This window comes from Rutilus rutilus (assembly GCF_951802725.1).
Source record: "Rutilus rutilus genome assembly, chromosome: 16".
NCBI lineage: Eukaryota > Metazoa > Chordata > Actinopteri > Cypriniformes > Leuciscidae > Rutilus > Rutilus rutilus.
The window spans coordinates 15,116,832-15,132,514 of NC_140224.1; the positions used below are offsets into that span (position 1 = coordinate 15,116,832).

General features: G+C 41.6%; 1 protein-coding gene across 4 annotated transcripts in view; it reads left to right on the forward strand.

Annotated features, from left to right (window-relative positions):
• The window catches only part of adprh (ADP-ribosylarginine hydrolase), a 915,269-nt gene that overhangs the window by 824,088 nt on the left and 75,498 nt on the right, over window positions 1-15,683 (forward strand). For all 4 annotated transcript variants that reach the window (XM_084435179.1, XM_084435178.1, XM_084435180.1 and 1 more), the window contains one exon: window positions 12,003-12,217. In XM_084435179.1, coding sequence (XP_084291305.1) covers window positions 12,003-12,217 — 215 coding nt within the window. The remainder of the gene's footprint in view (window positions 1-12,002; window positions 12,218-15,683) is intronic.

Sequence of the window (15,683 nt, forward strand, 5' to 3'; positions counted from 1 at the left end):
AAATTTTATACCATCATAAACTATGCAAATAAGTTCTCCTGACAAGACAAAGAAGAACTCTTCCCGCTCGAGATACTCTAAGGGGATTGGTCCACGTACGCGAAGTAGGCGTAAGTTAAGAAACTCCATAAAAGACCGACTCAGGAAATTTCTCAGTGCACTTCGTCATGTGAGAGGTTCCCGGTTGTACAACTCCGTAAGGAGTTCCGTTTTTCTTTTCTTCTCTTTTTAGTTTAGTCTTTCGTCTTTGTTGTTCATATTCTCCTTTGTTCATTTCCACTTACGAGGGGAAATTAACTTAGCCTGAATTATTTCTTTAGTAACTTCGCTTTCAAAGGACCTTGAATTTCCCGCAAAGACCGCGCTCACGCCAGAAGAGACAAGAAAGCACGCCTCCACTCAAACGGACACACGCACGCTTGTCTTTCGCAGTCACAACGAAGCCACATGCAAGTATTGAAATTTAAATGCTGTTTAAGGTTGTCTATTCCCTTTTTCAAGGTGATTTGATTCCTTAGGTTCATTTTGTCTGTGATACCTGCCATACTGTGATACATACTCTCCCTATTTTGCTTTCACTTTCTCTAGCTCATCTCTCTCTCCCCTCTCTCATCCTCTTTTAATTCGTGTTCGTTTGGTAATGTTTTCGTCTGTTTGTTTCTGTTGTAAATACATGTATTTACTCTGTGTGAATCGTAGTATGCATTCCTTAGTTTTATTATTAAAATCCAATATATCCTTGATTGATTCTGTCTCTCTGCTCATATTACAAAGTCAATGATTTGTTGATCCTAGCTACAAAGCTTTACGATTGGCTACTAGTTCAGTAACCTAAATTTTATAAGGACAGGATAATAGTTTCCATGGCCAGAAACTAGTTTCCTGAAATTATACGAAGTGATAACTTTATTGAGAAGTTGATCAGTTAATCTTACGGCCGTTTGCTGGACAAACAGATTGTTTGATAACTAAATGAATTCCCTTAAAGTTATCTCATAAACTCGATCTGAAATAAGACTATTGATACATTAATGATGAACCATAACCCGTTGTGGTAATCATTCATGTATAGACCTTATGCACCAGAGAAACAAGGGCGCCGCCATCTTTGGAATATTGTCTTTTAACTTCCGTTTTGCGGTCGCTCTGTATATTTATATGGCATTTCTGTCCAGGAGTAATTAGCTTTTTAAGTGGATTTACTTAATGTAAAGTTAACGAAAGTTATCATGAGGACTGTAATGTTTAAAGCAGATGACTTAACAAATGTAAATCGACCGGGAATATTTTAAAACAAGCCTTTCATTAATAAACACGCAAAACGCTGTGAAAATACAGACCGGAAGTCAAAAGACTATGAGCGCAGCGCTGAAAAGGGGCGGAGCTACATAAGGTCTATACGATCGATCTATTTTCAGCTTCGATAATTTAATGTAACTGTAATATGCGATATATATTAATCATATTCCTGATTGATTATTAAAATTCCCTATAGATCATTTGAGCTAATGTTAATGTACTACCCAGTGCGGCAACAGACTTATAAAACCGTTCGTACGCCAGAACCTGCGCAGAATTCACTTTATAAATCCCAGTCAGCGGAAGATTGTGCGCACATGCGTCTCCACCCTGAAATAACCATATATGGAGCTTACAACGCCTAGTTTTACTATCCAGATGCTCATCTGCATATCATTTGCATATGATTATTCATCCACGTGATAACGTTTAACGGTACAAGACACATTACATTAATAAAAATCAAGTAGTTGCCTATATCTTGCCTTGTTTTTGAATACATAAATCAAATAGTGTAAAAAACATTTCAGATAAAGTTTTTCTCAATCTTTTCCACTGGCCGAATTGTATTTTTAATTGATTTATATTTTTAATGGAAACAGATAGGCCTTGGGCATTATTTGCACGAAAATATTTTCTCAGACAATTTGGTTGTCACATTCACCCGTCTTCTTCCTCATCTGTGTGTGCACTACACTTCCCATCATCCTCCTTGGCACACCTGCACACCTGCACTCTATCAGCCATCATCATCATCACCTGCACTCCCTCGTTAACAAGCCCTATATATTCAGCACTCTCCCTTCACTCCTCGTCTGGTCTTGTCTATACACGTCAATACAAGACACACAGACTCCCTTCCTACAAGACTTACCTGAAAACCTACCTGAGATGATCCTCATCAGCCTGTCTACCATCCATCTTCTGAGCCTTCATCTTCATCATCTGCAAAGAGAAAGAGAGACTTGATTATCATTCAGCTAAGCTTCCATTGTTTATCTAATTTCGGTTTACTCACCATTCATCTCTGGATCCGATCCATTCTGCTAAATAAACACATTAAACTTACCATCTCGTCTGTTCTCTGTGTGAATCGTGACACTGGTATTATCATGATAAGCAATTATCTCTGTGGTTAAAAACATTAAAACACAGCACGCCACAGGAAAAAAACATCGCATCCACAACAAATATTTCTATTGATTGAATTTGAATATAAAAAAATGTGTAACTTCTCAGTAATGATTTCATGTTAAGTGTTTAACTCCATTAATTTGAATGTCATATTTAATCTAAATGTTTATATCAGAAGTAAAACATAGTTTAAATCATTATTTTTTTTTATTTAAACTGTTATTTGCGTCAGTTTCACTAAACGGCCCAACGCGCTCGCTGGCGCGGACATTTAAGAAGGGATGGATATTTGCTTCAAGTGATAGGCTTGGTGAGTGAAATTATATTTGTATTATCTTTCTGTATATGTTTAATTTTCTTTAGATTTTCTGTCTAATAGTGACCAAAAAGACACTTAACTCCAGCTCACCATCGGTGTCGCCAAACTGCTCCATCTCCAAAACGTTTGTACGCATGGGTCAGAGTTTGCGTGCAGGTGCGCAAATTTTCCCGTCAAGTTTGTTTTTATAAATCACAACTTATGCGTCAGAAGTGCCGTATGCCTCTTTCAGGGCCTGTTTTGTGCGTACACAAAGGTTATAAATGAGACCCCTGAAGTCTTCGCAAGAGCTGGCGCTATCTAAAATCTTTATAAAGGCTGGATCCAAACTGGAGCTTACATACTGTCTAGTTACATCAGGATGGGCATCCCAAGATAAAACAGAAAAGTAAATGAAAAAGAATTAGTGTAGCTGCTGTTCATAACATTAGGCACAAATAATCATGTGCATTTGATCTGATGTACTGAAACTGGAGTATAAGGTTATGAGATGCATTATTTGAATGCTTGGCTAAAGAGATGTCTTTAATCTAGATTTAAACTGGGAGAGTAAGTCTGAGCCCCGAACATTATCAGGAAGACTATTCCAGAGTTTAGGGGCCAAATGTGAAAATGCTCTCCCTCCTTTAGTGGACTTAGATATCCTAGGTACTACCAGAAGCCCTGAGTTTTGTGATCTTAAAGAATGTTATGGATTGTAGGGCAATAGAAGATCAGTTAAATACACAGGAGCTAAACCATTTAGGGCCTTATAGGTCAGTAGCAATATTTTGTAATTGATACGGAACTTCATAGGTAACCAGTGTAGAGATGATAAAATTGCTGTTATATGATCATATTTTCTTGACTCTAGCAGCTGCATTTTGGACTAGTTGTAGCTTGTTTATTGAGGATGCAGGACAACCAGCTAGTAATGCATTCCAGTAATCGAGTCTAGAGGTCATGCATGAACTAACTTCTCTGCATCAGAAACAGATAGAATGTTCCGGAGCTTAGCGATGAGGTGAGGTGAGATGAGGTGGAAGAAGGCTGTTTTTGTAACATGAAATATGATTTTTGAAAGACAAGTGGCTGTCTAATATAATGCCCAGGTCTTTAACTGAAGAGGATGTAGTTACAGTACTTCTGTCATGACAACTCTCGCGAGATTGGTATGGTAATAGAGATTGGCATGGTAATGGATATGGCAATGTTAATGTATTTGGTTTAGGAGGAATAGATCTGCTATGCTGCTGCTGCAGAGCAAGTACCGAGACTACTCTCAATACATTCACAGATATTGCTGTGAGCATGTAAGACATGCTGCTGCCCATGTAACATGATACATGATTTAACCCCATAGCAGATCTATACAGGTGAAGCTGGGGAAGGTGGAGGGTTTTTGAAAGCGCGCTGCATACTGCTACCAGCAACACCCTGGTATTTGTTTGAATGTTGAGCCGCAGCTCATTGGAAACTGATGCAACAGCAACCAATCAGCTGTGCCATGTAGATAATAATGTGATCGCTACCAAATTAATCGACTTATCAGCCTGTGCCATCTAGTGCCCTATTTTAACGATCTCAGTACATGGTCTAAAGCGCATGGCACAAGTGCTCTTAGGGCATGTTCGAATCCACTTTTGCTAGTTTAACGACGGGAAAAATGGTCGGCGCATGGTCTAAAAGGGTTGTCCCTATTCTCTTATATAATGGGTGTTTTTTGGGCATAACGTGCAATAAACCAATCAGAGTGTCATCTCCCATTCCCTTTAAAAGCCAGTTGCACTCGCGCCATGGCGGATTCGCTATTTACATGGCAGAATTTGCAAGCGGAAAGACTGAATGCTTCTCCAGAGAGTAGACAGCCCTATCACCTTCGGGTATTAGAAAACGAGCCAATGGTATGAAAATACCATGGGTCTGTGGAATTTGCAACGCGAACTCCGCCCCACTGAGTGGGTATAAAAGGAGCCGCGAGTACAATCTTGCATTATCATACCTGCTGAGGAGCCGAGACTGTGCGCCCCGGCCGTTTCAGCGGTACATCGGCAGTGGCATGCGGACGTAACGTCTCCGTTCCCTCCTTCAGGGAACGAGGGTTACATACGTAACCGAGACATTCCCTTTCAGTCTGTCACTTCGAGTTACGTCAGTGACTGACGAAATGGGGGTCCCAATCTAATCTCGCCAATGCGGCTGTCTTACCCCAGAAACCTCTGTAGGGCCTTACGGGAATCTGGACTTGGCCAATCTACCACAGCCTTAACCTTCTCAGGATCCATACGTACTCCCTCAGACGAAATGATGTAACCTAAGAAAGGAACAGACTGTGCATGAAAAGCGCATTTCTCCGCCTTGACAAAAAGCCCATTCTCTAGCAATCTTTGAAGCACTTGCCGGACGTGCTGCACATGTTCCTGGAGAGAAGAAGAAAAAATCAATATGTCGTCCAGGTAGACATATATGAACTGATCTACCATACCTCGCAGCACGTCATTGACGAGAGCCTGGAAGACCGCTGGGGAGTTGGATAGCCCGAAAGGCATGACCAAATATTCAAAGTGCTGCCTGGGGGTGTTAAAAGCAGTCTTCCATTCATCCCCCTTCCTTATGCGAACCAAATGATAGGCATTACATAAATCCAATTTTGTGAAGACTGATGCTCCCTGCAACCTCTCGAAAGCTGAAGACATCAACGGCAACGGATAATTATTCTTTACCGTGATGTTGTTCAACCCCTGGTAATCAATACAAGGTTGCAGAGAACCATCCTTCTTCCCCACAAAAAAGAACCCCGCCCCCGCTGGAGAAGAGGAAGGACGGATGAACTCCTTTGCTAGAGAATCAGAAATATATTTCTCCATGGCTTCCCTCTCTGGAGCAGAAAGCGAATATAACTTGCCTTTAGGCGGAGACTTACCTGGCAGTACATTTATGGCACAGTCGTGGGGACGATGCGAAGGGAGAGAAGCAGCACAGGACTTACTGAACACTTCCTTCAAGTCGAGGTACTCAGCGGGCACATTAAATAAATCCACTGCCTCCTCCTGAAACACAGAACCAGACACAAACGAACAAGCAGACACTAGACAGGACTCATGACATTGATTGCTCCATGCAGAAATGGAATTCTGATGCCAGTCCACTCTGGGGTTGTGTTGGGTTAACCAGGGGTGACCAAGAACAACAGGTGCAAGTGGAAAATCCATGAGAAGAAATGACAATGTTTCGGTATGGTTGCCTGATGTGGTGAGTGAAATGTTAGGGAGTTCTTGACCATTGAGGGCGTTGACTGATATCTTGTGGGTGAGTGACGTGATCGGGATCTGAAGTCTGTGAGCAAGTTTTAAGTCCATGAAATTACCTTCTGCTCCAGAATCCAGCAAGGCTTGACTGTCGTGCGTGTAGGTTGCCCATCTTAGTCTTACCGGGAGGAGCGTGGACGATGATGTGGTCTTCTCAGCAGAGATCCCACCCGATAGTAGCCTCACTGTTACTAGTGGGCTTGCCCTTTTACTGGGCAGGTGTGTAGAAAATAGCCCGCCCCTCCACAGTAGAGGCAGAGCCCCTGGGACCTCCGCCTCTCCTTCTCCTCCTGGGAAAGCTGAGCTCTCCCCACCTGCATGGGCTCGTGATTGAAGACGGGGCTGACCGTGTCCCCACCGCTGGTACGTGGATTCTCAGCAGCCCCAGGTGGTCTGTTAGGAAGTACACAACATTCCATCCTGGTTAGTCGGGCGTCCACTTTCAGTGCCAGCTCGATAAGGCCGTTGAGACTCGTCGGGAGGTCCAGGACGTAGATCTCCTTTTGGACACGGTCAGCCAGCCCACGCAGGAACACGTCCCACTGCGCCTCCTCGTTCCAGTGGCGCTCTGCCGCCAAGGTCCGGAACTCGATGGAATAGTCCGACACAGAGCGGTCACCTTGACGAAGGTGAGTATCCTGGCCGCCTCTCTCCCCGCCACCGCTCGATCAAATACTCGCCTCATCTCCTCGGAGAGTGCCTGGAACGAGGTACAGCATGGATCCTGGTTCTCCCACACCGCCGTTCCCCATATCGCCGCTCTTTCAGTCAGCAGCGTCAGAACAAACGCAACTTTCGACCGTTCGTTGTTGAAGGTCCTCGGTTGCAACGAGAAATGCATGGAACATCGGCTTAAGAAGGCTCTGCAGTAGCTAGGCTCTCCTGAATAGGATTCAGGAACAGGTAGGCGAGGTTCTGACTGAAAGAGGGGTTCAGGTGGTGTGGGTGGAACTGGCGGTGTGGGTGGCGCACTGGGAGCTCTCAGATGTTGTAGTTGCTGGGTGAGCTCGTACACCTGCGCCACTAGAGCCTGCACCGCCCGACCCGTGTTTGTGAGACTCTCTTCCTGAGCATCCATTCTTGTAATGCTGCTGGCGATTAATTCATCCAGAGTGACCGTTGATCCACTCGCTGCATCCATCTTTGGTCAGATCGTTCTGTAACGACTCAAAAGGAGGATGCAATAATGCAAGTAAAAGACTCTTTAATGGAAGTTTAACAGATAAGTCAGATATGAACAAACACACAAAAACATGGTGGCAGTAGAGTGGCGCAGGGACCTCGATGGGCAACACGGATGATGGTGGTGGTGAGGCTGGAAGGTATCCGTGAAGTGCCAGGTGTGAGAAATCCAGACAGAGAACAAAGAAAACGAAGAACACGAAGAACAATCCAACAGGAACACACCGACTCATGAAGACGCCAGACAGAAGCAGGAACGGGAAATGCCAGACAGAAACAGGAACGGGAATCAACACAGGAAAACTCCACAACGATCTGACAACGACAAGACTGTTACGCCCCGTCTAGGGGGTAAAGGACGCAACATGAAATGAGAGAGTGGAAGCGAGGAATCTTTTGAGAGTTTAATAAAACCAAACAAAAATACAAGAGTCAAAATAAATAAATAGGGAACTTTTCTTCGGGAGTTGACCTGGCCAAAATAACAAACAAAACTTTCTTACCTCTTTCCTAAAACCTAACCAAAATAAAATAAAAGTACAATATATTAACCTAACTCCCTAGCCAAAACAGAGATCAAAAAGGTTTACAATAAACAATAATGGCGTCAAACTCCTTACTTTCCCAAACCCTCAAGATTTACAATGATAGACAAACTATTTACAAGCTCAAGCAAACAGTGTTAAAAGGGAAATCCAAATCAGTGTCAGTAACAGTCAATAGGGTCGAAATACCAAACAGTTTCCTACTTACAATCTGTAATTCTTTTCAGAGAACAAACAATGATCGCTCTTAACAGTCAAAATTCATCTAATCACGCATACACAGCCACCAAAGGGCAGTGTATGCGTGTAAGGGCAGTCAAGGACTAGTGGTTAGGGAGTTGGACTGGTAACCCAAAGGTTGCTGGTTCGATTCCAGAACCGGTGGGAAATGACTGAGGTGCCCTTGAGCAAGGCACCTAACCCCTAATCGCTCCCCGGGCGCCACACAAAGGCTGCCCGCTGCTCTGGGTGTGTGTATCCACGTTTGCAGTGTGTGTGTGTTAACTACTCACTACTCTGCTCCTAATGTGTGTGCATTAACTTGGATGGGTTAAATGCAGAGGTCAAATTCCAAGTATGGGTTACCATACTTGGCCGTCACGTGTCACTTTCACTTTCACTTTCACTTCACTTTCAAAACCAACAATTCTGTCCTCACAACAACACAATGTTCCCTCCCAAAGGAAGTGACATCAGGACTTTTAAGGTGTGCCTGGAATTGAATGCACCAATCAAGATGAGCCAGTCATTAGCCTGCAGGAGCCAATCAGCACCATACCTGGACACAAACACTTCCAAAACAAAAGAGAGAAAGAAATGAAAGAATACAAAACAATTGGTTGTAACAAAGACGAAACTGTGAACATAAGTAGGCACGATGATCAGCTGCAGCTGGCGCCGCTGATGAGATGCAGCTGTCGCCGGAGATCAGCGGTAGTGATCAGTGACCACACCCACACGCACACACTTAACTAGACACTAGATTGTGTAACCAAGCATAGAATTGAATCCCAGCCAGAGTTTTGCGTATAGTAGAGAATTTTAAACCACGAGATTCAAAACAATAGACTAAGACTTTAACCAGTTGCATGTTTTATGTTTATATGTAAAAATTATTATTATTTTTTTTTTTTTTTTATATGTCGTAATTTTGATGTATAACTGTAAATGCAAACTCAGCTGCCTATCTTGGCCAGGACACCCCTGTATGTCAGGAAGTAGAAGCGGATTCAGTAGCGAGTGAAAAAAAAAAAAAACAGTGATGATAGAAAGGGTCAGAGAAGTCAGATAGCAGGTAACAGAGTCAAAACCAGAGAAAAACCAGATCAACAGTGAAGCACCGCATGAACGACCAGGAAGCTAGGGACAGATATCCAGAATAAGTGCCAGAGAACACGAATGGGACCAGGACTCGACCACAGGAGAAACCAAACGATCTGACAACACAGGACGGAATACACAGACATTATATAGTCGAGCTGACGTGTCGCAGCTGGCGCTGATAAGCTGATTAGCCACAATCACCCACAGCAGACACCCACACGCGCACACACAGGGAGAGAGAATGAGTCAATGCCTTGAACCGTAACACTGTTTTAAGAGTTGAAGGTGCAACTCCTTTGGATATGTAAGATCTAACAGAAACTAATAATTTGTCATAGCTGGCTCTTAGTTCAAGAGGATATTGGCCAGAGTCTGGCACGTCGTTGGATCTTGGTAGGCTGATGGAGCGAGGCGTCTGAAAGCCTGAAAACGAAAGCGAGAGAATGCATCTGAGTGCATCAAATGCAATTGCATTTGAATAACCAGGGATATGTTCGGCTTTAATGATAAAGTTATGGGTAACAGACTGCCAAGTGAGACATCTAAGAATTGACATTATAGCTTGACACTTTGTTTATGATAGCGACGACTCCTTCATTGTCGCAGTACATAATGATACTGTACGTCTAAGTGTCCAAGCGGAACCCCATAGGACGCTGGCTACAGCGATCAGGTAAATTTCATGTAGAGCAGATGAGACTGACTCTTGGGCCAGGGAAGCGAATTCAGCAGACCATTTTCCTGTGAACCACTGCCACTGGCAGCGTCAGTAAAAAGCTTAAGATCAGCTGAGTATTCGGGAACGTCATTGTAGAAAAAAGAGATGCCGTTCCAGTTATTTAATAAAAATGCCCAAAACCTAAGATCCGACAAGCACCCATCATCAATTATGTCAATGTGTCACGTGTCAATTACAAGGCCTGCGGGCCTTGCCAACAAATTCTGGTAATCAATTTAACGTGGCCCGTGTGCTGTTTAAATATATGTATATCAGAGAATAAGTATGGAATAATTGACAACAGGCCGTTGAATTATTAGCAGATTAATGCAGTTATTAATGCAGCGAGACAGATTAAGCATGTGTGAATTAAGTTAACGTTACCTCAGTCTTTTTGCAACATAAGTAGTAGACAGAGTAGAGAGAACACTGACCCGAAAGCCTTGAGACAGTCTAAAACGGCCATTCCCAAACTGTGGTCCGCGGACCACTAGTGGTCCGTGAGGGTACTGCAGGTGGTCCGTGGAAAGGCAAAATAAAATATAAAATAATATTTTTTTACCTTCATTTTACCAGGAAATTACCATTAAAAAATAAAAAGAATATGTAGGCCTATATTGATATAAAATTTAAATTAAATTGTCAAGTTATTGTGTGATTACTAAAATAGGCTAGTGGTGCTCGGCCGTGACGTAAGTTCAGTGCCGATAGAACCACCACAACATGGATCGGTGGATAGCAACAGGTTCTCTGAAGAGAAAAGGGCAGAGGCAAATATGTTCTCATTATCACATCACACGCATAGCCTTTATAGGCAGTTTATATGAAACGAAATGTTTATAAATTGAATGAATAAGGCCTGTTATTATTTTAATTTCCAGTTAGTTTCTTGATCTCGCGTTTCTGAAATGTTTTGCGAATGTGCTGTTAAGTGGACAAACTCAAGCCTACTTTTTGAGGACTTGTAAAACTCATAAGATTAATAATCCCCTAAAATCGCCAAAGGTTTTGAAATGTTGACTATATCCAAGTGTTGGATTACTGTAGCTTATAGATTTCATACTCCATTGCTATGGAAATAAGCCTGTTGTTCAAATGAACCTGATTATGCCCTCGGGCGCTTGAGTAAATAAATAAATAAAATATGTGGCAGCCGTTGTGTGCAGTAAACTTTCTTTTAACAAGCCTGTTGTACTGATGTGATGACCAGTTATAGGTTTAGTGCTAGTAAGCCTATTTAGAGGTGCGGAGTAATTGACTGTGTGTAGACATATTTTATTATGTGTATTATGAGGTGGTCCGCGAAAATTCTTGATTACAAATAGTGGTCCACACACACAAAAAGTTTGAAAACCCCTGGTCTAAAAATTAAATAATCAATGAAAGATGGATCAGGGTAAGAGGAAAGGTTGCTAGAAAGTGTTGCCAGATTAATAGGGGTGGAAGGGTGGCCGCACAGAATTTTCTTTGATGCGCTTTACCTTGTGTTGCCGGTCTGAAGCGCATTGGGCAGACAAATTTCAGGTGCAGATCCCTGCAAAAACTGCAAACCTGAAAATCTACAGTTAGAAAAAGTACACACAGATTCATTGAAATTATTACATAAAGGAATGATCAATAGATGCACTTGGAGGTTCAGCACCATGGACAGCAGAATGTCCTCTGCTAGCATGCGTTTTAGGGCAGAAAGAATCCACCATCATTCGCTGGTGATGGAAGCAGCAAAGCGGCTAAATTAATGTCCTTACCTTGGATGATATCGGATCTGGTGATACAGTGACAGCAGCAGGAGGAATGAATCGCCTATCAAAAACTTGAAGTGAAGTGTGAGCTAGGTGAGAGTAGCGAGCAGAACCTCGGCTGTGTCACCTATGAGCTGCGAATGAGACTGTTATATCAGTCTTATATATTTGGTGTATGATCGTAATTGGCTGAATGTATGATTGAAATGAATTACGTGGCATTATGTCTTCCTGGCAGAACCTGCGCTGAAGCTTTCACTTCCCTAGGACGAAATCAAGTACATTTTTTTTCTCATTCCAGAAGCTTTTACTCGGATATACGTCACAGAAGGGAAAAAATATTATTGCAACTTCTGTTTCAAGCCAACTTTAAATTGGTCAACATTATGAAAGACTTCCTCTAAAATTACACTTATTTGACTCAAACCTTTCATTCTCTTCTCATCCTCCAAGGTATTTGGATCTCAGAGCATTGTCTTTGGGGACTGGCCCAGTTACCTGGCCTAACCAGTATGGGCCAGCAGAACGAGATGAGGCCTACAAGAGCTTCAGCCTGTCAGGTTGGGCTGGTCGGAGTGGTCATGATGCTCCAATGATCGCTCTGGATGCCCTGTTAGGAGCCGGCTCAGACTGGGAGGAACTCATGAGTCGTGCAGGATTTCATGGAGGTCAGAATAAGAATGAACTTTTTTTTTTTTTTTATGTTTTTTTTTTATTAAGACATGTAGGTGCAGAAATAATTATGAATACTTGCGAACCTGACGTTGTATCAAGAGGATTGATCATCACATTAAAAATATCTCTTTAACTACTATATAATATAATTTAAATTAAAACTTGATACAATTCACTTATTGTGCCTAAGTTTTACATTGTACTTATATTTAAAAAAAAGTAAAAAAAATACCTGCATGTAATTACATCTATAATTACACTGTTGACCCTACCCCTTAACACACACTTAATCCTCATCAAACCACAAAACCTGTCCCTAACCTACATACAACATAAACACAAAATGTACATTGGACCAAACAAACAATATATATTTTTGACATGAGTCAAGTAAAGTGGGACCAAAATATTAAATTGAAAAAGAAAAATCCATTTAATGGAGCCATCAGTTTCAGTCTTGGTATCAGTGATACTGATCTTCATTAATTTTACTTCCATTTTTCCTCTGTACAGATGAGGAAGTTGTCAAAATGGTTCCTGTTCGCACGGTTCCACGGAAACGACTGGGAGCGTTGTATTGTGCATGCCGGACACGTGGTTGGCGGTGTCACTTTGAAAAGAAAGACTACGTACCCGCGCACATACGCATTCAAACGTGCATGCCTATAGTATGAACACGTGATGCGTGCGTGCCGTTGCCGTTTACACGGAGATGATGACGGTATCGGTTCAAAACTCGTTTTCAAAAAAACTATTTAAAAGTTTGTGTTCTCAGGCTACGAAAAGAACATTGTTGTGTAAATGAATGGCCAGAACGCATTAAAAGTATTCTGAGCCACAGGGCTCTCAAGTTTTGAAGACAGACAAGAGTGACCTATTTAGTTTCCGCATGTGCGTGTGTGTGTGTGTGTGTGTGTGTGTGAGAGAGAGAGGCTTAACAATATCTTTATTAGACCATTTGTCCTTTTACCTCAATACAATTATCTTACAAAAATTTCATTTCATAAATTAAATTTCTATTTCTACACATTTAAAAACATTTCATTTTCTCCAATTTGACAAAGTACTCCCCCCACTGACCAAATTTCAGAAAACATTACAATGTCACTGACCAATTTATAATATGTATACTCTATCTTGATTCTAGCAATTATCATCCCTTTTAGTGCCATTTCAGCATTAATTGGACTTATACCTAACATTTTATTTTTTCTAGTTTTCCATATGGACAACTTAGCTGAACCCAACAGAAAATTCAGTAAACATTTCTTCCTCCTTTCTTGAAAATTGGACCACTAAAAATTCTGATAAAATTCTGATAAGAAAAATCCTCCACAAACTTTATAAAAACTTGTGTTAAAAAATTTAACATTCCCTCCAATCTAAAACAATCAATAAATAAGTGATTAACCATTTCTTCTAAGCCACAAAATAAACACTCTGTCCCCACTGCTGGATTGAGGTGTGCCACGTGTCTGTTCGTAGCTATAGCCCCGAACATCAGTGTCCACTGCAAGTCTGCAGTACGCTTTTCAACAGGCAACTTATATAGAGACCTCCAACATGCCTTAAAATTTGTCCCAAACACTTCTGACCACCTCCAAGTCTTTACTCCTCTTAGCACAGTCTGATGCGTAACTTTTACACACGTTACATAGAGTTCTTTCTTCTTAATATCTTGAAAACTCCCCAACTCGGGGTACTCAAATGATAAAATCGTATGTCCAGTTTCCTCCATCTCCTCTTGCACGGCAGCAGATACTTTGATGGGTGGAAATGTATAGTGCCCATTCCTGTGACAGTGCCTCTCTGCAGGCACCAGGTAGAGCTGCCCACACCTCCTCCATTATTCGTCTCACAAGTCGAAGAGATCTCAACCCCGTAACACTCTGCAAAGACTCAGCTGTTTTCCAGTCATCACCACTTCTCAGATCCCCCAACTTGACATACCCAGCCTTCACAAAACAGCTTTCCACAGGTTTAGAGGACAAAATCCTTGTTCTTATTAACAGCGGTTCTCCCATTATCCAGTCCTCAGGTTATAAAATATCTCTGTGAATAATAAATGTCTTTTTCCAAGCTGTTATCATTGACTTATAAAAAGGTGTCAACTCTTTCAAATCCACTTCATCACTTTTCAGTAAAAAAAAGCTGTTTATCATACAATAATCCAGATGTTTTCCGCCGAAGAGCACAAGCAACATTAATCCACCCAAAATTCTCCTCGTACAATAGTCTCTGGGCTGCTTGCAATCGAAAAGCATTTATGCGGCTTCGTACATCTATTAGGCTTTGCCCTCCTTCAATCACTGGTAGATAAAGTGCCTGCCGAGGAATCCATTTTTGACCAGACAAGAAAAAATCCACCAATTTCCTCTGAATCTCCTTAATACTGTCATCTGGTGGCTCAAGCACATTCAGTTTGTGCCATAACATAGAGGCAGTCAGGTTGTTTGTAATTAGGACTCTGCCTCTATAAGATAGTTCGGGCAATAGCCAATTCCACTTAGACAACTTAGCAACAACCTTTCCAAGCAGACCCTCCCAGTTCTTTTCTTTATACTTATCAGTGCCCAAATACACCCCCAAAACTTTAAAACCTTCCTTTCCCCATATCAGTCCTTCAGGAAGTTGAGGTGGCCCCTTATCATCCCAAGACCCCACAGCAAACCCTTCACACTTTGCCCAGTTTACCTTGGCTGAAGAAGACTTTTCATAAAGGTTTAAATTTTTACAAAGTATCTGAATATCATTTTGACCAGAAATAAAAATATTTACATCATCCGCATAAGCAGACACAGAATACCTTAGCCCTGAATTATCTCCTGGCATCATTAAACCTTGTAACTCATTTCTTAGCTTACACAGTAAGGGTTCTATGGCTAAACTATAAAGTTGTCCTGATAGAGGACATCCCTGCCTGATTCCTCTTTTAACAGGGATTGGACAACTCAGGCCACCTCCTATTTTAAGCATAACTGAAGCATCTTCATAAAGTATTTTTATCCAAGAAATAATATTCTCCCCAAATCCAAAGGTTTTTAACACAGTAAAAAGGTATTCATGACCTACCCGGTCAAAAGCTTTCTCTTGGTCAATAGATAAAAAAACCCACATCAAGATTGTTTCTAATAGATAAATCAATCACATCTCTCATAAGAAACAAATTGTCCATTATTGTCCGCCCAGGAATACAGTAAGTTTGTTCACTTTCCACCACAACATGCAAAATATTTTTTAGTCTGTTTGCATTTAGACAATATTTTATAATCTAGACACATTAAAGACACTGGTCGCCAATTCTTTAACAAGCCTAGGTCTCCATTTTTTGGCAGAAGTGATAACACACTTTGATAGCTGTTTGGTAGACAACCTCTTTTAAAGCATTCACAAAATACATTATAAAACTCCGCTGGTAAACCATCAATTCCTGGTGACTTTCCTGTGGAGAGCTGTTTG